The 25675-nt window shown below is 32.7% G+C and overlaps 1 protein-coding gene across 3 annotated transcripts; it reads left to right on the top strand.

The window, feature by feature from the left end:
* The first annotated feature begins 2794 nt into the window (after positions 1–2794).
* On the top strand, positions 2795–25364 carry LOC121397058 (cell wall protein DAN4-like). 3 transcript variants are annotated; one of them, XM_041572911.1, is made up of 27 exons: positions 2795–2809; positions 5323–5346; positions 6509–6532; positions 7141–7158; positions 8350–8373; positions 9075–9098; positions 9322–9348; positions 10961–10984; positions 12149–12172; positions 12780–12806; positions 13071–13094; positions 13318–13344; positions 14957–14980; positions 16145–16168; positions 16776–16802; positions 17069–17092; positions 17316–17342; positions 18955–18978; positions 20143–20166; positions 20774–20800; positions 21067–21090; positions 21314–21340; positions 22953–22976; positions 24139–24162; positions 24770–24796; positions 25062–25085; positions 25309–25364. In XM_041572911.1, exons 1-27 carry the CDS (start codon positions 2797–2799, stop codon positions 25347–25349), a joined length of 672 nt encoding a protein of 223 aa, XP_041428845.1. In that variant the 5' UTR covers positions 2795–2796; the 3' UTR covers positions 25350–25364. The 3 variants fall into 3 exon arrangements, with proteins under 3 accessions (XP_041428845.1, XP_041428846.1, XP_041428847.1); XM_041572912.1 differs by lacking the exons at positions 12149–12172; positions 12780–12806; positions 13071–13094; XM_041572913.1 differs by lacking the exons at positions 20143–20166; positions 20774–20800; positions 21067–21090.
* The last annotated feature ends 311 nt before the right edge of the window (positions 25365–25675 follow it).

Below are 25675 nucleotides of genomic sequence, written 5' to 3'. Positions count from 1 at the left end.
AGTCTGCTTGTAGAATCCAGACAGTACAAAGCTCTTACAAAGGTAAATTGTAAATGTAAGCACTAATATTATATTTCAGATTTTCCCTCCATGTTATAAATGTTTTATCACATTTTCCATTAATCAGTAGTGTATTACATGAGCATGAGGTTTAACAGTGTCTAATCCTTTAATTTACCCCAAAGCACCTACAACTACAGTAATCAAACAGTAATTGACATTAATTATGAACTTATTTCTAATTAAAATGGAAAGATTTTCATTATTCATTAAATGTGGGTGTTTGAATATGCCATATTTTGTAGAATTTCTTCTCAGATATATGTAACTAGTGCATCCTCACCAGTTTAAGGGGGTTATTTACTAAGCCCTGAATGCAAAAATCACGAAAAATTCGCGATTATTTTTTTTTATAAAATTGGGCTTTTAAAAATTCACAAATTTTTTGGAATTTATTAAACCCCGAGGCTGGAAAACTCAGAATCTGAAATTCCGGCATCTCAGACCATTTGGTATTTTTTTTCAGTTCACTTAAATGTTACACCTTCATCAAAAATAGGGGGCAGATTTATCCAGGGTCGAAGTGAATTCGAGGGAATTTACGAAGTAGAAAAATTCGAAATTCAAACAAATTTTTTTGGATACTTTGACCATCGAATAGGATACTAAGACTTCAAATTTACTTCGTATTCGGTTCAAAGTAAAATAGTTCAAAAATTCGACCATTTGATAATCGAAGTACTGTCTCTTTAAAAAAAAACATTGACTTCAATACTTTGCCAAATTAAACCTGACATTGCATACATTGTCGTGATTTAACCAACAGTGCTATGTTAGCCTATGGGGACCTTCTATAGCATTTCCTAAGTTTTTTGAAGTCGAAGTAAAATCGTTCGATCGTACGATAAAATCGATATTCAAATTATCCACTTTGTAATATGACGCTGCAGCTGTTTTGCTGTTCTTCAAGCTGCCTGCTTGTTTTCTTCTAACGCAGCCTTGTGAGAGAGATACGTTGAATTGTAGGTAGGTGGTGGGCCACGGGATAGGATCTGTGATCCGTGAAGCAGAGTGTACTTAGGCAGTGGACTCGTTTACCGGATTGCTTCACTTCACATTGCAAAATTAATTATTACTATGTGATGGCAAGGTAACTAGGGCCTAGGGGCCCACCAAGCCCGGGGCCCACCGGGTTATTTTCTCAGGACGCCGGTAGCCAGTCCCACCCTGGGCTGAACTGACAATTTTGACTGCCTGTCTGACTGATATCTATAACTACAATTAGCTTTTAAAATTGACGTATTATTATTATGCATACTTATGGATGAATGCAATTTTGTGATCTCTATTGATAAGTGGTGTATTACCTGAGTATTGTGTGTAACCAGTGTTTAATCCTTTATGTTTATCCTACAGCACCTAAATCTACAACAACAACAACCAGTAAGTGGCATTAAGAACTTTTTTTTAATTAATGTGAAAATCCCCATAGGTTGGGAAACACTTCACTACTTATAGAGCATGATCTCATATCTATAAAATTATCAATTCTTAGGTGGTTATTTATCAAAGGTCAAGTTGATTTTTACCTGACAAATTTGAATTTTGAAGGGTATTTTTCAGTCAAAACTTGAATTCTTGGGTTTAAAAAAAACTTGCATTATATGGGTTTTTTTGTAACTTTTTATTATTTAATAAAGATGACAGATGGTGGATAACAATATTTGACAAGTTATCGTCCTATACATTAATAAATGGAAACAACCATAAAGATTGCTTCTTCAAGCTATTTCCGTGTCCCGTAATTTCTTGGTTTTAGAGTGTGATCAAAAAATTATAAAGTGGGGAGCGGCAGTTCAAGTTGTTACCATTGGTTAGTTCCTGGATTTCTTCCAGTTGTATTTCCAGGGTTTGGAAGAATCACAATTACCATTAGGACTATTGTCAAGTCTGTCTGTGCATGTTAAGTACACTATACAAACAATATAAATGGTATAAATCAATACAAAACAATGTAATATGATGCCTGCTATGCCTCCTACTTTTTATATATTTATTTTCCCTCTGTCTCTGAATTCTCTATATAGGAAGTACTGATTTTCTTGTGTTAGTTACCATTTGACTCCTTTTTTATATACATTATAATTATAACCATTTCTAACTAAAAAGTATAGCAGGGTTTATACCAGATGGGGAGAAATAAAGTACCCAAAGATCCCATATTTTCTGAAACAATATATGGTTTCTTTTTGTAAAAAAAACTTGAATTTTTCAAGATTTATTATACCCCAAACCTGGTAATAGCTCAAATCCAAAAATATTCCAGTTAAAACCTGTCAAGGTCATGTAGAAGTCAATGGCAGAGGTCCCTTCAACTATTTTAAGATGTTTGTAGCCTTCATGATGCTCAAATGAATTGAGTTTTGCTTGAAAACTCAATTCATTTGAGCGATTCTAGTTTTTTTGTTGCAGAAAACTCGATTAAGTCTAGTTTTTGGGTTTTCGACCCGAATTCACTGATTCAAGTTTCTTCCATATTACAATATTAAAATATTAAACCTCCACAACCAATAGGAGGCGGGATTAATGGTTTTACCTGCATAAATCTAACTAAAAATGTCTTCTTCAAAAAGTCATTTGAATTTTCAGATATCTGGGAGAGGAGGTCATTCCCCATAAGTGTGAGTGAGGGAGTGTGTCCTTATATTTAAAAGTAAAATTATCTTTTAAAAATATATTATGAGTTTTACAGTTTAACAGTTTCTGATCATTTATGTTTACCCCACAGCACCCAAAATGACATCAACCAGTGAGTGGCATCCATTATGAACTTCTCACTAATCAATGTGGAATTCATTTTAATTATTCTGATTGCATATTAATATTTAAAGATGTAAAAAATATACAAATTCTTATGGATTCTTAAATTCCTATTTTCTCTATTAACAATTGGTCTATTATAAGACATTATAAACTTTTCTCTCTCTCAACTGTGGAAATCATTTTAATTATTCTGATAGTATCAATGTTATCAAGTATTAGGGGCTGATTCACTAAGGGTCGAATATCGAGGGTTAATTAACCCTCGATATTCGACTGGGAATTAAAAACCTTCGACTTCGAATATCGAAGTCGAAGGATTTTAGCGAAAATAACGATTAAATCCTTCGAATCGACCGATTCGAAGGATTTTAAACCAACGATCGAAGGATTATCCTTCGACCAAAAAAATTTAGGAAAGCCTATGGGGACCTTCCCCATAGGCTAACATTGGGTTCGGTAGCTTTTAGGTGGCAAACTAGGGGGTCGAAGTTTTTTCTTAAAGAGACAGTACTTTGACTATCGAATGGTCGAATAGTCGAACGATTTTTAGTTCGAATCATTCGATTCGAAGTCGTAGTCGAAGGTCGAAGTAGCCCAAAAAACACTTCGAAATTCGAAGATTTTTTACTTCGAATCCTTCACTCGAAGTTAGTGAATTGGCCCCTAACTGTAACTGTACTGTAACTGTAATGGCAATTTTCTATTTATGATTACTAAAAAGGCACATACTACTACAAAAGTTTATTATTATGAAAATGGTTTGTTTACATATGAGCAATATCTTTTTATAAAGACGTACATTGTTTGGGGGGTATAGTATTCCTTTAAGTCCTCCATTAATAATTGGTCTAGTACATAACCATGATATATGATGATTATTAGTATCTAATCCTTTATGTTTACACATTCTCAAAGAATAGAAGGCTGAGGGAAAGCCCATTAGGATATAAAAACACTCCTCTAATTTAGGGAGCATGTTCTCACATCCATAAGAACCGTTTTTTTTAAATGTATCATTAAAGTTAAAGAAGAAGGAAATTCCCTGGGCGCAAAAACCCTCCTCTCTCCACTGTGTTGCCCCCCCCTCCCTCCTCCCCCCTGGCCTACCTGTCCCGCCAGGCAAATGCCCCTAACTTGTTAGTCACCCCTCTGCACAGGTCCTGTCCACGGAGCTCATAGGCGCCATCTTCTCTCAAGTGGCCTTGATATATTTTCAGATATCTGGCAAGGGAGGGCAGGCCCTATGGGTTGTCCAGCATTATTCTACTTCAGGGAACAAGGATCTCATCTCTAATATTTAAAGATGAATCTTTTATGAGTTGTTAAATGGATACTGTCATGGGAAAAAACATTTCTTTCAAAATGAATCAGTTAATAGTGCTGCTCCAGCAGAACTCTGCATTGAAATCCATTTCTCAAAAGAGCAAACAGATTTTTTTTGCTCTGAAATCTGACATGGGGCTAGACATATTGTCAATTTCCCAGCTGCCCCAAGTCATGTGACTTGTGCTCTGATAAACTTCAATCACTCTTTACTGCTGTACTGCAAGTTTGAGTGATATCACCCCTCCCTCCCACCCCCCAACAGCCAAACAAAAGAACAATGAGAAGGTAACCAGATAACAGCTCCCTAACACAAGATAACAGCTGCCTGGTAGATCTAAGAACAGCACTCAATAGTAAAAACCCATGTCCCACTGAGACACATTCAGTTACATTGAGAAGGAAAAACAGCAGCCTGCCAGAAAACATTTCTCTCCTAAATTGCAGGCACAAGTCACATGACCAGGGGCAGCTGGGAAATTGACAAAATGTCTAGCCCCATGTCAGATTTTAAAATTGAATATAAAAAAATCTGTTTGCTCTTTTGAGAAATGGATTTCAGTGCAGAATTCTGCTGGAGTAGCACTATTAACTGAAGCGTTTTGAAAAAAACATGTTTTCCGATGAAAGAATCCCTTTACAGATGATTAAATCTGTATGTAATGTGTTAATCATTGGTGTATTACCCCACATCACCTAAAACTACTACAACACCCAGTGAGTGGCATTTATTATCACCTTCTCTCTCTAATTAGTATGTAAACCGATAAATATGATTGTTGGGTGGTGCCATCTCATTTGCGTCTTAACTACTTAGTCTCTTCCGTCAAATTTTACACATTCGCAAAGAATGGAGGGTTGCCCTAGCAATATGTTCTTATCTTTCAGTTCATTTATATGTTACAACTTCACAAGCAATAGAAGGCTTAACTGACATTTTTTTTCTGCCCATGTGATACTAATTTATCTGCAAGTTTCTTAATCCTTAAGATATCTTGGAAACAAGGGCAAGCCACATAGTTTAGAAAACACTCATTTCAAATACTATCATCTTTTTTAAAAAATGTTTTATTAGCTCTTACCACTAAATATATGCTTTTGTCCTCAATTAACCATTGGTGTATTCCCTGAATATGATGTATTAACAGTGTCTAATTCTTTTTGCTTCTTCCACAGCACCAGTAATTACAACACCAGACAGTGAGTGGCATTAATTAAGAATTTATTATTAATTTGCAAATCATTTTCATAATTCTGAGAGGATTATTAGTATTTACAGTTGTATGTACAACAAATGTATGTAAGGTCATGTGCATCCTTAACAATTTGAAATCTCTTCCTCTACTTCCCTCAAATTTTAAAACTTAACAATGGAAATGGAAATTGGAACTAACCATTTGGTCTCTTCTTTCAATGATGCATTGACCGTTTCTGTTCCTTTGTACCCCACAGCATATACCACAACATCAACCAGTGAATAGTTTTAATTATGGCCTTTTTGCTATACATAGAGGCTTTTTACTTACATTAAAATTTAAACTTTTTTTATGAATCACATTTTCTCTCTAAATATTTGTGTTCTTTATTTCTCTAAAAACAAAAAATATTTCAGATTTATGAAGTGTAAAAACCACAAAAAATGTCAAAAAAAAACATGGGCACGTAGAAGCAGTCAAGATCTTATTGGACTTTTTTAAGTTATTCAGAGTTTTTCTGATTTTTTTCAGTAGTTATTGTCCAAAAATCTCAAGGTTGTTTGTATTTCTTCATGCACAATTCAGCTTTGTTGTCCATGTTTTTATGTTCAGGTCTTTGAACAAATTACAAGGCATTTGTGGTTTTATAGAAAATGAGAATGTTGATCAATTGGCCTTCCTATGTGGAAATCATTGTAATTAGATAAAAATAATTATTGATGTTTGTCTGGGTGTTTGTTTTCCTCAAATGCCCTTATAAACAATATAGGGCTGAAATAAATTATTTGATCTAGTCTTTCAGTTCCCTTAAGGTTACTTTAACCAGTACGTGCCATTATGTCCATCTCTCATTTCCTTATTCTGAAAGGTTCACTAATAATAAAAGCTAAAAATATCAGTGTTTAAATGTGCCATATTTTGCAATATTTATACCTCTCATATATTGATACCTTTTACCAGGTTGACGTGTCTTTTTTCACTTTACTACTTTAGTATGTGAAACACTCCTCTAATTCACCAAGCATGTTTTCAGATCTATAAGTACAATCAGCTTTTAAAAATGTATCTTTTCAAAGATTAATTCTTTATTAACGAATGCATTAATCATCGGTCTATTGCCTCATAATGTTACATTAAGAGTATTTATTTCCTTTTTTACCATACAGCACCTACAACTACATCATCAACAAGTGAGTGGAATTAATTATGGCCTTTTTTCTTTAATTAATGTCAAAACCATTTTAATTATACAAATAGGATCATAAATATTTGAAGCTTTAAAGATATGTTTGAATGTGCTATATTTAGTTATATTTCTACTCCTCTTATGTGAATCTTCTTCTTTCACCAAAATGTTACAGACAATGGAAGGCTTAACTAACAGTTTTTGTGTTTTCCGATAGCATCTTTAAAATTTGAATCTGTATATATACCTGTAGATGTTTAAGCTTGAAGTCTTTTCCTTCACTACCCTTACATGTTTCACCTTCATAAAGATTGGCTTAACTGAACTGACAATTTAGTCTTAACATGTAAAAAAAAATGTGTCTCAAAAGCTTCTCTTTTTAAAAAAAGGAATCTTAATTTTGAGGTATCTGGTGGGGGAGGGGAACACTCCCCCTTAAAACCCTCTCTAATTTAGGGTGCATTTATACATACCAATCACTTATTACAATTATCTTTTATGATTTAAGTTGAATAAATTGAAAACATTGTTATGTAATGTATTTTTATACATTTGTGTATTACCTAAGAATAATGGATTTATATTGTCTATTTCTTTTGTTTTACCCTACAGCTCCTACAACATCAACCCGTGAGTTGGGTTACTTTTGACTCTCTCTAATTAATGTAGACATTGTTTTGATTATTAAATTAGGATCATAGACAGTATAATCAGTAAACATGGATGTTTGAATTTGTTATATTGAATACTATTTCTTTTTCTAGGTAAGTAGTGTTTGAAATCTCTTCTTAACATTCCTTAAATATTACACCTTGTCACACAATAGAATGTTCAACTTGTTTTTCAGTTACCTTAAATGTTACACCTTAATGCAAGGGTCCACAACCTTATCGGTGAACCACATTCAAATGGAAAAAGATTTGAGGAGCAACACAATCATGAAAAAAGTTCCTGGGGGTGCCATATAAGGGATGTGATTGGCTATTTCGTAGCCCCTATGTGAACTGACATTCTGCAAAAGGCTCTGTTTGGCAGTACACCTGGTTTTTATACAAACTTTTTTTTTTTAAAAAAAAAAAAAAAATAAGCACTGCTTTGAGGTCAATGGGAGCAACATCCAAGGGTTTGGTGAGCAACATGTAGAGTTCATGTAGTAGTCAATGGCAGAGGTCCTTTGAACCATTTGAAGATGCTTATAGCCTTCATGAGGTTCAAGGTTTTTTTGGATAATTTTGCCTGAAAACTCAGCTAATTCGAGTTTTCAGGTTGTTAACCATGAACTCGCTGATTCAAGTTTCACCTTCACAAACAATAAAATACTGAACTGTGGGTTTTGTTTGCACATGTGATATCACTTTAACTAAAAAACCTTGTTGTTCAAAAAAAATACAAATTAAAAGATATCTGTGAGGTAGGCAAGCCTCTTTTTCTGTGGCTTTAAGTATAACCTTTTCGCTAATTCATGGGAAAATATTTTTTATATTTTTATTCTGATTGGATCATTAATATTTGAATATACATATGGGTGTTTTAATATGCCATATTTTATAATATTTATACTCCTCATATTACCAGTTTAAAGCCTCTTCTCTTTCCATAAATGTTACACCTTCTTGAACATTGGAGGGCTGATCTGATAATTTGTCTGCCATGTGACCCAAATGTATTTTTATAAACTTCTTGTGAGTAGGTGGGTAAGACCCACAATTTGGGAAACATGCCCGTTCTTATGAATGAATAAATTCTTTTTACCCCATTAACTATTGTTGTATTACCTGAACATAGTGTAACAGTGTCTAATTCATTATATTTACTCCACAGCACCTGAAACTACAACATCGACCAGTGAGTGGCAATAATTATAACATTTTCTCTGATTAATGGGTTAATCATTTTAATTATTCTGATAGGATCATTAATATTTGAAACAGTAAATAAGGGTGTTTGGATGTGCCATATTTTGTAATACAGGCATGGGATCTGTTATCCTAAAACCCATTATCCAGAAAAGATCTAATTAGGGGAAGTTCATATCCCATGGACTCCATTATAATCAAATAATTCAAAATGTTGAAACTCTGTTTTTTTCTGTAATAATAATACAGTTCCTTGTACTTGATCCCAATTAGGATATAGTTAAACCTTTTTGGAGGCAGAAAACTCTACTGGGTTTATTTATGGGGTTGTTTATCAGAGGTTAAATTGATTTTTCAATTTTCCAAGGGTCGTTTTCAGTCAAAACTCAAATTTTCAGGTTGAAAAAACTCAATTTTTTCTAAATGTATTATACCCCGAAGCTGGAAATTGCAGGGGGGAGACAGGGAGGGGGGCCAGTGGGGACTTATCACCATGGGGGTTTAGTTCTCCTTTAAGTAGCATCTTTCTTCAGGTAGCAGTCTCAGATAGATTTAACAGTCACTCTGTGAATCTGTGACACCAGTCCAGTTTTTATGGATGAATAAATTGTTATGTCCTCCATTAATTGGTGGTGTATTACCTAAGCATAATGTGTTAACGATGTCTAACCCTTTATTTTTACCCCATAGCACCTGCACCTACAACATCAACCAGTAAGTAGCATTAATCAAGAACATCTTTCTAAGTAATGTGGAAATCCCCATAGGTTGTGAAACACTCCTCTACTTAATGGAGCATATTTATAAGAACCACTAGTTTTAAAAAATGTAGCTTTTATCAGTGAATAAAGTGAATAAATTAATTTGTAATATAGTAATCATTGGTGTATTACCTGAGCATGAGGCCTTAACAATGTATATTTCTCTTAACCTACAGCATCTACAACAACTACAAAATCAACCAGTGAGTGGCATTAATTATGACCTTTTCTCTGTTCTTCTAGATAACGAAATTATTATGTCCTTTATTAATCATTGCTGTATTACCTAATTAGCTGCTGCTAGTATCTCTGTGTGTCTTCACCCTAATACTACACCTTGAAAAGAAGTCAAGGCTGAACTGACAATTTGGTCTACACTTGTGATGGGCGAATCTCTCCCATTTCGCTGAAAAATTCGATAAAAATGATTGTTGGGTGGTGCCATCTCATTTGCATCTTCACTACTTAGTCTCTTCCGTCAAATTTTACACATTCACAAACAATGGAGGGTTGAACTAGCAATATGTTCTTATCTTTCAGTTCATTTATATGTTACAACTTAACAAGCAATAGAAGACTTAACTGACATTTTTTTCTGCCCATGTGATTCTAATTTATCTGCAAGTTTCTTCAAAAACAAATCTGAAAATGTTTAAATATCTGGGAGAGGAGGGCAAGCCCTATACTTTGGAAACATTCCTCTCATTTAAGGAGCGTGTTTCAACATCTATAACTATGGGTTTAAACAAAGTCATTTTTCCAAAGAGGAAAAGAAAGGCACCCCTAAAATTTTAGGTCACACGTCAACTTCTCCTCCACCCACCACTATAAGGTATACCAATAGGGGATTTGTGATTCTTATTCGGAATTACCCGTGATATCTAATCTTATATAATATATGCTCACGAACGTTAATTCCACTTATGTACTGTGTATTATAACTTATGTAAGTTCATTAAATTAAACCCACTGGGTTCTTTAATAACAAAGTGCAGTGCTAATGATAAACAATTGATAAACTGAAATTAATTATGAACCTATACACCAACAATTTAATTAAATGCTTGTTATACAAAATTCATCCCAAAAATTCATCGGAGCAGAATTGCTCATTATAAAGTGCAGTGCAATAAATACCCTTATATAAAGATTCCCCAATTAAAAACAAATAAATGGTAGTAGGAGAATGAATAGATCAATGTGACCAGCACCAATATAAAAATACGATTAAAACCACTTGCTCCAGTTCAGGACAGTAAGTTGGAAAATGGAAGAGAAAGAGAGGTGAAGTTGTCCCAATTTTAACTGTCTATATTATTACTATCAAGGGACATCACAAAGCAAAGGCAGGCAGGATAACCTTGACTGTGGTCTTGAATATTAACTTATGAATCAGAATAGTGCAGAAGAAAATTTTGACCTGAGCATTAGGTTACAAAACGGCCCCCTAAAAAGACTGGTTTCGAAGCTCGGTCTTGTGAATTAAGAATTATATAATAATTGTCTATAGGTTAAAAATTAGATTGAGCAGCCAGAAGAAAATGCTGACACGCATTTCGCAATTTTGCGTTATCAAGGCGATTGATATAGCAAAATTGTGAAACGCGCGTCGGCGTCTTAATCCTTAAAACATCTCGGAAAGAAGGGCAAGCCACATAGTTTAGAAAACACTCCTTTGATGTACTATCATCTTTTTTAAAAAATGTTATATTAGCTCTTACCACTAAATATATGCTTTTGTCCTCAATTAACCATTGGTGTATTCCCTGAATATGATGTATTAACAGTGTCTAATTCTTTTTGCTTCTTCCACAGCACCAGTAATTACAACACCAGACAGTGAGTGGCATTAATTAAGAACTTATTATTAATTTGCAAATCATTTTCATAATTCCGAGAGGATTATTAGTATTTACAGTTGTATGTACAACAAATGTATGTAAGGGCACGTGCATCCTTAACACTTTGAAATCTCTTCCTCTACTCCCCTCAAATTTTAAAACTTAACAATGGAAATGGAAATTGGAGCTAACCATTTGGTCGCTTTTTTCAATGATGCATTGACCGTTTCTGTTCCTTTGTACCCCACAGCACATACCACAACATCAACCAGTGAATAGTATTAATGATGGTCTTTTTGCTATACATAGAGGCTTTTTTATTTACATTAAAATTTAAACTTTTTTTATGAATCACATTTTCTCTCTAAATATTTGTCTTCTTTATTTCTCTAAAAACAAAAAATAGTTCAGATTTATGAAGTGTAAAAATCACAAAAAATGTCAAAAAAAAAAACATGGGCACGTAGAAGCAGTCAAGATCTTATTGGACTTTTTTAAGTTATTCAGAGTTTTTCAGATTTTTTTCAATAGTTATTGTCCAAAAATCTCAAAGTTATTTGTATTTTTTCATGCACAATTCAGCTTTGTTGTTCATGTTTTTATGTTCAGGTCTTTTAACAAATTACAAGGCATTTGTGGTTTTATAGAAAATGAGAATGTTTATCAATTGGCCTCCCTATGTGGAAATCATTTTAATTAGCTAAATAGGATTATTGATGTTTGTCTGGGTGTTTGTTTTCCTCAAATGCCCTATAAATAATATAGGGCTGAAATAAATGATTTGATCTAGTCTTTCAGTTCCCTTAAGGTTACTTTAACCAGTACGTGCCATTATGTCCATCTCTCATTTCCTTATTCTGAAAGGTTCACTAATAATAAAAGCTAAAAATATCAGTGTTTGAATGTGCCATATTTTGCAATATTTATACCTCTCATATATTGATACCTTTTACCAGGTTGACGTGTCTTTTTTCACTTTACTACTTTAGTATGTGAAACACTCCTCTAATTCACCAAGCATGTTTTCAGATCTATAAGTACAATCAGCTTTTAAAAATGTATCTTTTCAAAGATTAATTCTTTATTAACGAATGCATTAATCATCGGTCTATTGCCTCATAATGTTACATTAAGAGTATTTATTTCCTTTTTTACCATACAGCACCTACAACTACATCATCAACAAGTGAGTGGAATTAATTATGGCCTTTTTTCTTTAATTAATGTCAAAACCATTTTAATTATACAAATAGGATCATAAATATTTGAAGCTTTAAAGATATGTTTGGATGTGCTATATTTAGTTATATTTCTACTCCTCTTATGTGAATCTTCTTCTTTCACCAAAATGTTACAGACAATGGAAGGCTTAACTAACAGTTTTTGTGTTTTCCGATAGCATCTTTAAAATTTGAATCTGTATATATACCTGTAGATGTTTAAGCTTGAAGTCTTTTCCTTCACTACCCTTACATGTTTCACCTTCATAAAGATTGGCTTAACTGAACTGACAATTTAGTCTAAACATGTAAAAAAAATGTGTCTCAAAAGCTTCTCTTTTTAAAAAAAGGAATCTTAATTTTGAGGTATCTGGTGGGGGAGGGGAACACTCCCCCTTAAAACCCTCTCTAATTTAGGGTGCATTTATACATACCAATCACTTATTACAATTATCTTTTATGATTTCAGTTGAATAAATTAAAAACATTGTTATGTAATGTATTTTTATACATTTGTGTATTGCCTAAGAATAATGGATTTATATTGTCTATTTCTTTTGTTTTACCCTACAGCTCCTACAACAACTACAACATCAACCCGTGAGTTGGGTTACTTTTGACTCTCTCTAATTAATGTAGACATTGTTTTGATTATTAAATTAGGATCATAGACAGTATAATCAGTAAACATGGATGTTTGAATTTGTTATATTGAATACTATTTCTTTTTCTAGGTAAGTAGTGTTTGAAATCTCTTCTTAACATTCCTTAAATATTACACCTTGACACACAATAGAATGTTCAACTTGTTTTTCAGTTACCTTAAATGTTAACGATGTCTAACCCTTTATTTTTACCCCATAGCACCTGAACCTACAACATCAACCAGTAAGTAGCATTAATCAAGAACATCTTTCTAAGTAATGTGGAAATCCCCATAGGTTGTGAAACACTCCTCTACTTAATGGAGCATATTTATAAGAACCACTAGTTTTAAAAAATGTAGCTTTTATCAGTGAATAAAGTGAATAAATTAATTTGTAATATAGTAATCATTGGTGTATTACCTGAGCATGAGGCCTTAACAATGTATATTTCTCTTAACCTACAGCATCTACAACAACTACAAAATCAACCAGTGAGTGGCATTAATTATGACCTTTTCTCTGTTCTTCTAGATAACGAAATTATTATGTCCTTTATTAATCATTGCTGTATTACCTAATTAGCTGCTGCTAGTATCTCTGTGTGTCTTCACCCTAATACTACACCTTGAAAAGAAGTCAAGGCTGAACTGACAATTTGGTCTACACTAGTGATGGGCGAATCTCTCCCATTTCGCCGAAAAATTCGATAAAAATGATTGTTGGGTGGTGCCATCTCATTTGCATCTTCACTACTTAGTCTCTTCCGTCAAATTTTACACATTCACAAACAATGGAGGGTTGAACTAGCAATATGTTCTTATCTTTCAGTTCATTTATATGTTACAACTTCACAAGCAATAGAAGGCTTAACTGACATTTTTTTCTGCCCATGTGATTCTAATTTATCTGCAAGTTTCTTCAAAAACAAATCTGAAAATGTTTAAATATCTGGGAGAGGAGGGCAAGCCCTATACTTTGGAAACATTCCTCTCATTTAAGGAGCGTGTTTCAACATCTATAACTATGGGTTTAAACAAAGTCATTTTTCCAAAGAGGAAAAGAAAGGCACCCCTAAAATTTTAGGTCACACGTCAACTTCTCCTCCACCCACCACTATAAGGTATACCAATAGGGGATTTGTGATTCTTATTCGGAATTACCCGTGATATCTAATCTTATATAATATATGCTCACGAACGTTAATTCCACTTATGTACTGTGTATTATAACTTATGTAAGTTCATTAAATTAAACCCACTGGGTTCTTTAATAACAAAGTGCAGTGCTAATGATAAACAATTGATAAACTGAAATTAATTATGAACCTATACACCAACAATTTAATTAAATGCTTGTTATACAAAATTCATCCCAAAAATTCATCGGAGCAGAATTGCTCATTATAAAGTGCAGTGCAATAAATACCCTTATATAAAGATTCCCCAATTAAAAACAAATAAATGGTAGTAGGAGAATGAATAGATCAATGTGACCAGCACCAATATAAAAATACGATTAAAACCACTTGCTCCAGTTCAGGACAGTAAGTTGGAAAATGGAAGAGAAAGAGAGGTGAAGTTGTCCCAATTTTAACTGTCTATATTATTACTATCAAGGGACATCACAAAGCAAAGGCAGGCAGGATAACCTTGACTGTGGTCTTGAATATTAACTTATGAATCAGAATAGTGCAGAAGAAAATTTTGACCTGAGCATTAGGTTACAAAACGGCCCCCTAAAAAGACTGGTTTCGAAGCTCGGTCTTGTGAATTAAGAATTATATAATAATTGTCTATAGGTTAAAAATTAGATTGAGCAGCCAGAAGAAAATGCTGACACGCATTTCGCAATTTTGCGTTATCAAGGCGATTGATATAGCAAAATTGTGAAACGCGCGTCGGCGTCTTAATCCTTAAAATATCTCGGAAAGAAGGGCAAGCCACATAGTTTAGAAAACACTCCTTTGATGTACTATCATCTTTTTTAAAAAATGTTATATTAGCTCTTACCACTAAATATATGCTTTTGTCCTCAATTAACCATTGGTGTATTCCCTGAATATGATGTATTAACAGTGTCTAATTCTTTTTGCTTCTTCCACAGCACCAGTAATTACAACACCAGACAGTGAGTGGCATTAATTAAGAACTTATTATTAATTTGCAAATCATTTTCATAATTCCGAGAGGATTATTAGTATTTACAGTTGTATGTACAACAAATGTATGTAAGGGCACGTGCATCCTTAACACTTTGAAATCTCTTCCTCTACTCCCCTCAAATTTTAAAACTTAACAATGGAAATGGAAATTGGAGCTAACCATTTGGTCGCTTTTTTCAATGATGCATTGACCGTTTCTGTTCCTTTGTACCCCACAGCACATACCACAACATCAACCAGTGAATAGTATTAATGATGGTCTTTTTGCTATACATAGAGGCTTTTTTATTTACATTAAAATTTAAACTTTTTTTATGAATCACATTTTCTCTCTAAATATTTGTCTTCTTTATTTCTCTAAAAACAAAAAATAGTTCAGATTTATGAAGTGTAAAAATCACAAAAAATGTCAAAAAAAAAAACATGGGCACGTAGAAGCAGTCAAGATCTTATTGGACTTTTTTAAGTTATTCAGAGTTTTTCAGATTTTTTTCAATAGTTATTGTCCAAAAATCTCAAAGTTATTTGTATTTTTTCATGCACAATTCAGCTTTGTTGTTCATGTTTTTATGTTCAGGTCTTTTAACAAATTACAAGGCATTTGTGGTTTTATAGAAAATGAGAATGTTTATCAATTGGCCTCCCTATGTGGAAATCATTTTAATTAGCTAAATAGGATTATTGATGTTTGTCTGGGTGTTTGTTTTCCTCAAATGCCCTATAAATAATATAGGGCTGAAATAAATGATTTGATCTAGTCTTTCAGTTCCCTTAAGGTTACTTTAACCAGTACGTGCCATTATGTCCATCTCTCATTTCCTTATTCTGAAAGGTTCACTAATAATAAAAGCTAAAAATATCAGTGTTTGAATGTGCCATATTTTGCAATATTTATACCTCTCATATATTGATACCTTTTACCAGGTTGACGTGTCTTTTTTCACTTTACTACTTTAGTATGTGAAACACTCCTCTAATTCACCAAGCATGTTTTCAGATCTATAAGTACAATCAGCTTTTAAAAATGTATCTTTTCAAAGATTAATTCTTTATTAACGAATGCATTAATCATCGGTCTATTGCCTCATAATGTTACATTAAGAGTATTTATTTCCTTTTTTACCATACAGCACCTACAACTACATCATCAACAAGTGAGTGGAATTAATTATGGCCTTTTTTCTTTAATTAATGTCAAAACCATTTTAATTATACAAATAGGATCATAAATATTTGAAGCTTTAAAGATATGTTTGGATGTGCTATATTTAGTTATATTTCTACTCCTCTTATGTGAATCTTCTTCTTTCACCAAAATGTTACAGACAATGGAAGGCTTAACTAACAGTTTTTGTGTTTTCCGATAGCATCTTTAAAATTTGAATCTGTATATATACCTGTAGATGTTTAAGCTTGAAGTCTTTTCCTTCACTACCCTTACATGTTTCACCTTCATAAAGATTGGCTTAACTGAACTGACAATTTAGTCTAAACATGTAAAAAAAATGTGTCTCAAAAGCTTCTCTTTTTAAAAAAAGGAATCTTAATTTTGAGGTATCTGGTGGGGGAGGGGAACACTCCCCCTTAAAACCCTCTCTAATTTAGGGTGCATTTATACATACCAATCACTTATTACAATTATCTTTTATGATTTCAGTTGAATAAATTAAAAACATTGTTATGTAATGTATTTTTATACATTTGTGTATTACCTAAGAATAATGGATTTATATTGTCTATTTCTTTTGTTTTACCCTACAGCTCCTACAACAACTACAACATCAACCCGTGAGTTGGGTTACTTTTGACTCTCTCTAATTAATGTAGACATTGTTTTGATTATTAAATTAGGATCATAGACAGTATAATCAGTAAACATGGATGTTTGAATTTGTTATATTGAATACTATTTCTTTTTCTAGGTAAGTAGTGTTTGAAATCTCTTCTTAACATTCCTTAAAATATTACACCTTGACACACAATAGAATGTTCAACTTGTTTTTCAGTTACCTTAAATGTTAACGATTGTCTAACCCTTTATTTTTACCCCATAGCACCTGAACCTACAACATCAACCAGTAAGTAGCATTAATCAAGAACATCTTTCTAAGTAATGTGGAAATCCCCATAGGTTGTGAAACACTCCTCTACTTTATGGAGCATATTTATAAGAACCACTAGTTTTAAAAAATGTAGCTTTTATCAGTGAATAAAGTGAATAAATTAATTTGTAATATAGTAATCATTGGTGTATTACCTGAGCATGAGGCCTTAACAATGTATATTTCTCTTAACCTACAGCATCTACAACAACTACAAAATCAACCAGTGAGTGGCATTAATTATGACCTTTTCTCTGTTCTTCTAGATAACGAAATTATTATGTCCTTTATTAATCATTGCTGTATTACCTAATTAGCTGCTGCTAGTATCTCTGTGTGTTTTCACCCTAATACTACACCTTGAAAAGAAGTCAAGGCTGAACTGACAATTTGGTCTACACTAGTGATGGGCGAATCTCTCCCATTTCGCCGAAAAATTCGATAAAAATGATTGTTGGGTGGTGCCATCTCATTTGCATCTTCACTACTTAGTCTCTTCCGTCAAATTTTACACATTCACAAACAATGGAGGGTTGAACTAGCAATATGTTCTTATCTTTCAGTTCATTTATATGTTACAACTTCACAAGCAATAGAAGGCTTAACTGACATTTTTTTCTGCCCATGTGATTCTAATTTATCTGCAAGTTTCTTCAAAAACAAATCTGAAAATGTTTAAATATCTGGGAGAGGAGGGCAAGCCCTATACTTTGGAAACATTCCTCTCATTTAAGGAGCGTGTTTCAACATCTATAACTATGGGTTTAAACAAAGTCATTTTTCCAAAGAGGAAAAGAAAGGCACCCCTAAAATTTTAGGTCACACGTCAACTTCTCCTCCACCCACCACTATAAGGTATACCAATAGGGGATTTGTGATTCTTATTCGGAATTACCCGTGATATCTAATCTTATATAATATATGCTCACGAACGTTAATTCCACTTATGTACTGTGTATTATAACTTATGTAAGTTCATTAAATTAAACCCACTGGGTTCTTTAATAACAAAGTGCAGTGCTAATGATAAACAATTGATAAACTGAAATTAATTATGAACCTATACACCAACAATTTAATTAAATGCTTGTTATACAAAATTCATCCCAAAAATTCATCGGAGCAGAATTGCTCATTATAAAGTGCAGTGCAATAAATACCCTTATATAAAGATTCCCCAATTAAAAACAAATAAATGGTAGTAGGAGAATGAATAGATCAATGTGACCAGCACCAATATAAAAATACGATTAAAACCACTTGCTCCAGTTCAGGACAGTAAGTTGGAAAATGGAAGAGAAAGAGAGGTGAAGTTGTCCCAATTTTAACTGTCTATATTATTACTATCAAGGGACATCACAAAGCAAAGGCAGGCAGGATAACCTTGACTGTGGTCTTGAATATTAACTTATGAATCAGAATAGTGCAGAAGAAAATTTTGACCTGAGCATTAGGTTACAAAACGGCCCCCTAAAAAGACTGGTTTCGAAGCTCGGTCTTGTGAATTAAGAATTATATAATAATTGTCTATAGGTTAAAAATTAGATTGAGCAGCCAGAAGAAAATGCTGACACGCATTTCGCAATTTTGCGTTATCAAGGCGATTGATATAGCAAAATTGTGAAACGCGCGTCGGCGTCTTAATCCTTAAAATATCTCGGAAAGAAGGGCAAGCCACATAGTTTAGAAAACACTCCTTTGATGTACTATCATCTTTTTTAAAAAATGTTATATTAGCTCTTACCACTAAATATATGCTTTTGTCCTCAATTAACCATTGGTGTATTCCCTGAATATGATGTATTAACAGTGTCTAATTCTTTTTGCTTCTTCCACAGCACCAGTAATTACAACACCAGACAGTGAGTGGCATTAATTAAGAACTTATTATTAATTTGCAAATCATTTTCATAATTCCGAGAGGATTATTAGTATTTACAGTTGTATGTACAACAAATGTATGTAAGGGCACGTGCATCCTTAACACTTTGAAATCTCTTCCTCTACTCCCCTCAAATTTTAAAACTTAACAATGGAAATGGAAATTGGAGCTAACCATTTGGTCGCTTTTTTCAATGATGCATTGACCGTTTCTGTTCCTTTGTACCCCACAGCACATACCACAACATCAACCAGTGAATAGTATTAATGATGGTCTTTTTGCTATACATAGAGGCTTTTTTATTTACATTAAAATTTAAACTTTTTTTATGAATCACATTTTCTCTCTAAATATTTGTCTTCTTTATTTCTCTAAAAACAAAAAATAGTTCAGATTTATGAAGTGTAAAAATCACAAAAAATGTCAAAAAAAAAAACATGGGCACGTAGAAGCAGTCAAGATCTTATTGGACTTTTTTAAGTTATTCAGAGTTTTTCAGATTTTTTTCAATAGTTATTGTCCAAAAATCTCAAAGTTATTTGTATTTTTTCATGCACAATTCAGCTTTGTTGTTCATGTTTTTATGTTCAGGTCTTTTAACAAATTACAAGGCATTTGTGGTTTTATAGAAAATGAGAATGTTTATCAATTGGCCTCCCTATGTGGAAATCATTTTAATTAGCTAAATAGGATTATTGATGTTTGTCTGGGTGTTTGTTTTCCTCAAATGCCCTATAAATAATATAGGGCTGAAATAAATGATTTGATCTAGTCTTTCAGTTCCCTTAAGGTTACTTTAACCAGTACGTGCCATTATGTCCATCTCTCATTTCCTTATTCTGAAAGGTTCACTAATAATAAAAGCTAAAAATATCAGTGTTTGAATGTGCCATATTTTGCAATATTTATACCTCTCATATATTGATACCTTTTACCAGGTTGACGTGTCTTTTTTCACTTTACTACTTTAGTATGTGAAACACTCCTCTAATTCACCAAGCATGTTTTCAGATCTATAAGTACAATCAGCTTTTAAAAATGTATCTTTTCAAAGATTAATTCTTTATTAACGAATGCATTAATCATCGGTCTATTGCCTCATAATGTTACATTAAGAGTATTTATTTCCTTTTTTACCATACAGCACCTACAACTACATCATCAACAAGTGAGTGGAATTAATTATGGCCTTTTTTCTTTAATTAATGTCAAAACCATTTTAATTATACAAATAGGATCATAAATATTTGAAGCTTTAAAGATATGTTTGGATGTGCTATATTTAGTTATATTTCTACTCCTCTTATGTGAATCTTCTTCTTTCACCAAAATGTTACAGACAATGGAAGGCTTAACTAACAGTTTTTGTGTTTTCCGATAGCATCTTTAAAATTTGAATCTGTATATATACCTGTAGATGTTTAAGCTTGAAGTCTTTTCCTTCACTACCCTTACATGTTTCACCTTCATAAAGATTGGCTTAACTGAACTGACAATTTAGTCTAAACATGTAAAAAAAATGTGTCTCAAAAGCTTCTCTTTTTAAAAAAAGGAATCTTAATTTTGAGGTATCTGGTGGGGGAGGGGAACACTCCCCCTTAAAACCCTCTCTAATTTAGGGTGCATTTATACATACCAATCACTTATTACAATTATCTTTTATGATTTCAGTTGAATAAATTAAAAACATTGTTATGTAATGTATTTTTATACATTTGTGTATTACCTAAGAATAATGGATTTATATTGTCTATTTCTTTTGTTTTACCCTACAGCTCCTACAACAACTACAACATCAACCCGTGAGTTGGGTTACTTTTGACTCTCTCTAATTAATGTAGACATTGTTTTGATTATTAAATTAGGATCATAGACAGTATAATCAGTAAACATGGATGTTTGAATTTGTTATATTGAATACTATTTCTTTTTCTAGGTAAGTAGTGTTTGAAATCTCTTCTTAACATTCCTTAAAATATTACACCTTGACACACAATAGAATGTTCAACTTGTTTTTCAGTTACCTTAAATGTTAACGATTGTCTAACCCTTTATTTTTACCCCATAGCACCTGAACCTACAACATCAACCAGTAAGTAGCATTAATCAAGAACATCTTTCTAAGTAATGTGGAAATCCCCATAGGTTGTGAAACACTCCTCTACTTTATGGAGCATATTTATAAGAACCACTAGTTTTAAAAAATGTAGCTTTTATCAGTGAATAAAGTGAATAAATTAATTTGTAATATAGTAATCATTGGTGTATTACCTGAGCATGAGGCCTTAACAATGTATATTTCTCTTAACCTACAGCATCTACAACAACTACAAAATCAACCAGTGAGTGGCATTAATTATGACCTTTTCTCTGTTCTTCTAGATAACGAAATTATTATGTCCTTTATTAATCATTGCTGTATTACCTAATTAGCTGCTGCTAGTATCTCTGTGTGTCTTCACCCTAATACTACACCTTGAAAAGAAGTCAAGGCTGAACTGACAATTTGGTCTACACTAGTGATGGGCGAATCTCTCCCATTTCGCCGAAAAATTCGATAAAAATGATTGTTGGGTGGTGCCATCTCATTTGCATCTTCACTACTTAGTCTCTTCCGTCAAATTTTACACATTCACAAACAATGGAGGGTTGAACTAGCAATATGTTCTTATCTTTCAGTTCATTTATATGTTACAACTTCACAAGCAATAGAAGGCTTAACTGACATTTTTTTCTGCCCATGTGATTCTAATTTATCTGCAAGTTTCTTCAAAAACAAATCTGAAAATGTTTAAATATCTGGGAGAGGAGGGCAAGCCCTATACTTTGGAAACATTCCTCTCATTTAAGGAGCGTGTTTCAACATCTATAACTATGGGTTTAAACAAAGTCATTTTTCCAAAGAGGAAAAGAAAGGCACCCCTAAAATTTTAGGTCACACGTCAACTTCTCCTCCACCCACCACTATAAGGTATACCAATAGGGGATTTGTGATTCTTATTCGGAATTACCCGTGATATCTAATCTTATATAATATATGCTCACGAACGTTAATTCCACTTATGTACTGTGTATTATAACTTATGTAAGTTCATTAAATTAAACCCACTGGGTTCTTTAATAACAAAGTGCAGTGCTAATGATAAACAATTGATAAACTGAAATTAATTATGAACCTATACACCAACAATTTAATTAAATGCTTGTTATACAAAATTCATCCCAAAAATTCATCGGAGCAGAATTGCTCATTATAAAGTGCAGTGCAATAAATACCCTTATATAAAGATTCCCCAATTAAAAACAAATAAATGGTAGTAGGAGAATGAATAGATCAATGTGACCAGCACCAATATAAAAATACGATTAAAACCACTTGCTCCAGTTCAGGACAGTAAGTTGGAAAATGGAAGAGAAAGAGAGGTGAAGTTGTCCCAATTTTAACTGTCTATATTATTACTATCAAGGGACATCACAAAGCAAAGGCAGGCAGGATAACCTTGACTGTGGTCTTGAATATTAACTTATGAATCAGAATAGTGCAGAAGAAAATTTTGACCTGAGCATTAGGTTACAAAACGGCCCCCTAAAAAGACTGGTTTCGAAGCTCGGTCTTGTGAATTAAGAATTATATAATAATTGTCTATAGGTTAAAAATTAGATTGAGCAGCCAGAAGAAAATGCTGACACGCATTTCGCAATTTTGCGTTATCAAGGCGATTGATATAGCAAAATTGTGAAACGCGCGTCGGCGTCTTAATCCTTAAAACATCTCGGAAAGAAGGGCAAGCCACATAGTTTAGAAAACACTCCTTTGATGTACTATCATCTTTTTTAAAAAATGTTATATTAGCTCTTACCACTAAATATATGCTTTTGTCCTCAATTAACCATTGGTGTATTCCCTGAATATGATGTATTAACAGTGTCTAATTCTTTTTGCTTCTTCCACAGCACCAGTAATTACAACACCAGACAGTGAGTGGCATTAATTAAGAACTTATTATTAATTTGCAAATCATTTTCATAATTCCGAGAGGATTATTAGTATTTACAGTTGTATGTACAACAAATGTATGTAAGGGCACGTGCATCCTTAACACTTTGAAATCTCTTCCTCTACTCCCCTCAAATTTTAAAACTTAACAATGGAAATGGAAATTGGAGCTAACCATTTGGTCGCTTTTTTCAATGATGCATTGACCGTTTCTGTTCCTTTGTACCCCACAGCACATACCACAACATCAACCAGTGAATAGTATTAATGATGGTCTTTTTGCTATACATAGAGGCTTTTTTATTTACATTAAAATTTAAACTTTTTTTATGAATCACATTTTCTCTCTAAATATTTGTCTTCTTTATTTCTCTAAAAACAAAAAATAGTTCAGATTTATGAAGTGTAAAAATCACAAAAAATGTCAAAAAAAAAACATGGGCACGTAGAAGCAGTCAAGATCTTATTGGACTTTTTTAAGTTATTCAGAGTTTTTCAGATTTTTTCAATAGTTATTGTCCAAAAATCTCAAAGTTATTTGTATTTTTTCATGCACAATTCAGCTTTGTTGTTCATGTTTTTATGTTCAGGTCTTTTAACAAATTACAAGGCATTTGTGGTTTTATAGAAAATGAGAATGTTTATCAATTGGCCTCCCTATGTGGAAATCATTTTAATTAGCTAAATAGGATTATTGATGTTTGTCTGGGTGTTTGTTTTCCTCAAATGCCCTATAAATAATATAGGGCTGAAATAAATGATTTGATCTAGTCTTTCAGTTCCCTTAAGGTTACTTTAACCAGTACGTGCCATTATGTCCATCTCTCATTTCCTTATTCTGAAAGGTTCACTAATAATAAAAGCTAAAAATATCAGTGTTTGAATGTGCCATATTTTGCAATATTTATACCTCTCATATATTGATACCTTTTACCAGGTTGACGTGTCTTTTTTCACTTTACTACTTTAGTATGTGAAACACTCCTCTAATTCACCAAGCATGTTTTCAGATCTATAAGTACAATCAGCTTTTAAAAATGTATCTTTTCAAAGATTAATTCTTTATTAACGAATGCATTAATCATCGGTCTATTGCCTCATAATGTTACATTAAGAGTATTTATTTCCTTTTTTACCATACAGCACCTACAACTACATCATCAACAAGTGAGTGGAATTAATTATGGCCTTTTTTCTTTAATTAATGTCAAAACCATTTTAATTATACAAATAGGATCATAAATATTTGAAGCTTTAAAGATATGTTTGGATGTGCTATATTTAGTTATATTTCTACTCCTCTTATGTGAATCTTCTTCTTTCACCAAAATGTTACAGACAATGGAAGGCTTAACTAACAGTTTTTGTGTTTTCCGATAGCATCTTTAAAATTTGAATCTGTATATATACCTGTAGATGTTTAAGCTTGAAGTCTTTTCCTTCACTACCCTTACATGTTTCACCTTCATAAAGATTGGCTTAACTGAACTGACAATTTAGTCTAAACATGTAAAAAAAATGTGTCTCAAAAGCTTCTCTTTTTAAAAAAAGGAATCTTAATTTTGAGGTATCTGGTGGGGGAGGGGAACACTCCCCCTTAAAACCCTCTCTAATTTAGGGTGCATTTATACATACCAATCACTTATTACAATTATCTTTTATGATTTAAGTTGAATAAATTAAAAACATTGTTATGTAATGTATTTTTATACATTTGTGTATTACCTAAGAATAATGGATTTATATTGTCTATTTCTTTTGTTTTACCCTACAGCTCCTACAACAACTACAACATCAACCCGTGAGTTGGGTTACTTTTGACTCTCTCTAATTAATGTAGACATTGTTTTGATTATTAAATTAGGATCATAGACAGTATAATCAGTAAACATGGATGTTTGAATTTGTTATATTGAATACTATTTCTTTTTCTAGGTAAGTAGTGTTTGAAATCTCTTCTTAACATTCCTTAAATATTACACCTTGACACACAATAGAATGTTCAACTTGTTTTTCAGTTACCTTAAATGTTAACGATTGTCTAACCCTTTATTTTTACCCCATAGCACCTGAACCTACAACATCAACCAGTAAGTAGCATTAATCAAGAACATCTTTCTAAGTAATGTGGAAATCCCCATAGGTTGTGAAACACTCCTCTACTTTATGGAGCATATTTATAAGAACCACTAGTTTTAAAAAATGTAGCTTTTATCAGTGAATAAAGTGAATAAATTAATTTGTAATATAGTAATCATTGGTGTATTACCTGAGCATGAGGCCTTAACAATGTATATTTCTCTTAACCTACAGCATCTACAACAACTACAAAATCAACCAGTGAGTGGCATTAATTATGACCTTTTCTCTGTTCTTCTAGATAACGAAATTATTATGTCCTTTATTAATCATTGCTGTATTACCTAATTAGCTGCTGCTAGTATCTCTGTGTGTTTTCACCCTAATACTACACCTTGAAAAGAAGTCAAGGTTGAACTGACAATTTGGTCTACACTAGTGATGGGCGAATCTCTCCCATTTCGCCGAAAAATTCGATAAAAATGATTGTTGGGTGGTGCCATCTCATTTGCATCTTCACTACTTAGTCTCTTCCGTCAAATTTTACACATTCATGAACAATGGATTGAACTAGCAATATGTTCTTATCTTTCAGTTCATT

Source organism: Xenopus laevis, chromosome 8L (genome assembly GCF_017654675.1).
Source record: "Xenopus laevis strain J_2021 chromosome 8L, Xenopus_laevis_v10.1, whole genome shotgun sequence".
Taxonomy (NCBI): Eukaryota; Metazoa; Chordata; class Amphibia; order Anura; family Pipidae; genus Xenopus; species Xenopus laevis.
The sequence above is the reverse complement of the archived record's forward strand: the minus strand, read 5'-3'. Positions and strand labels throughout refer to the sequence as shown.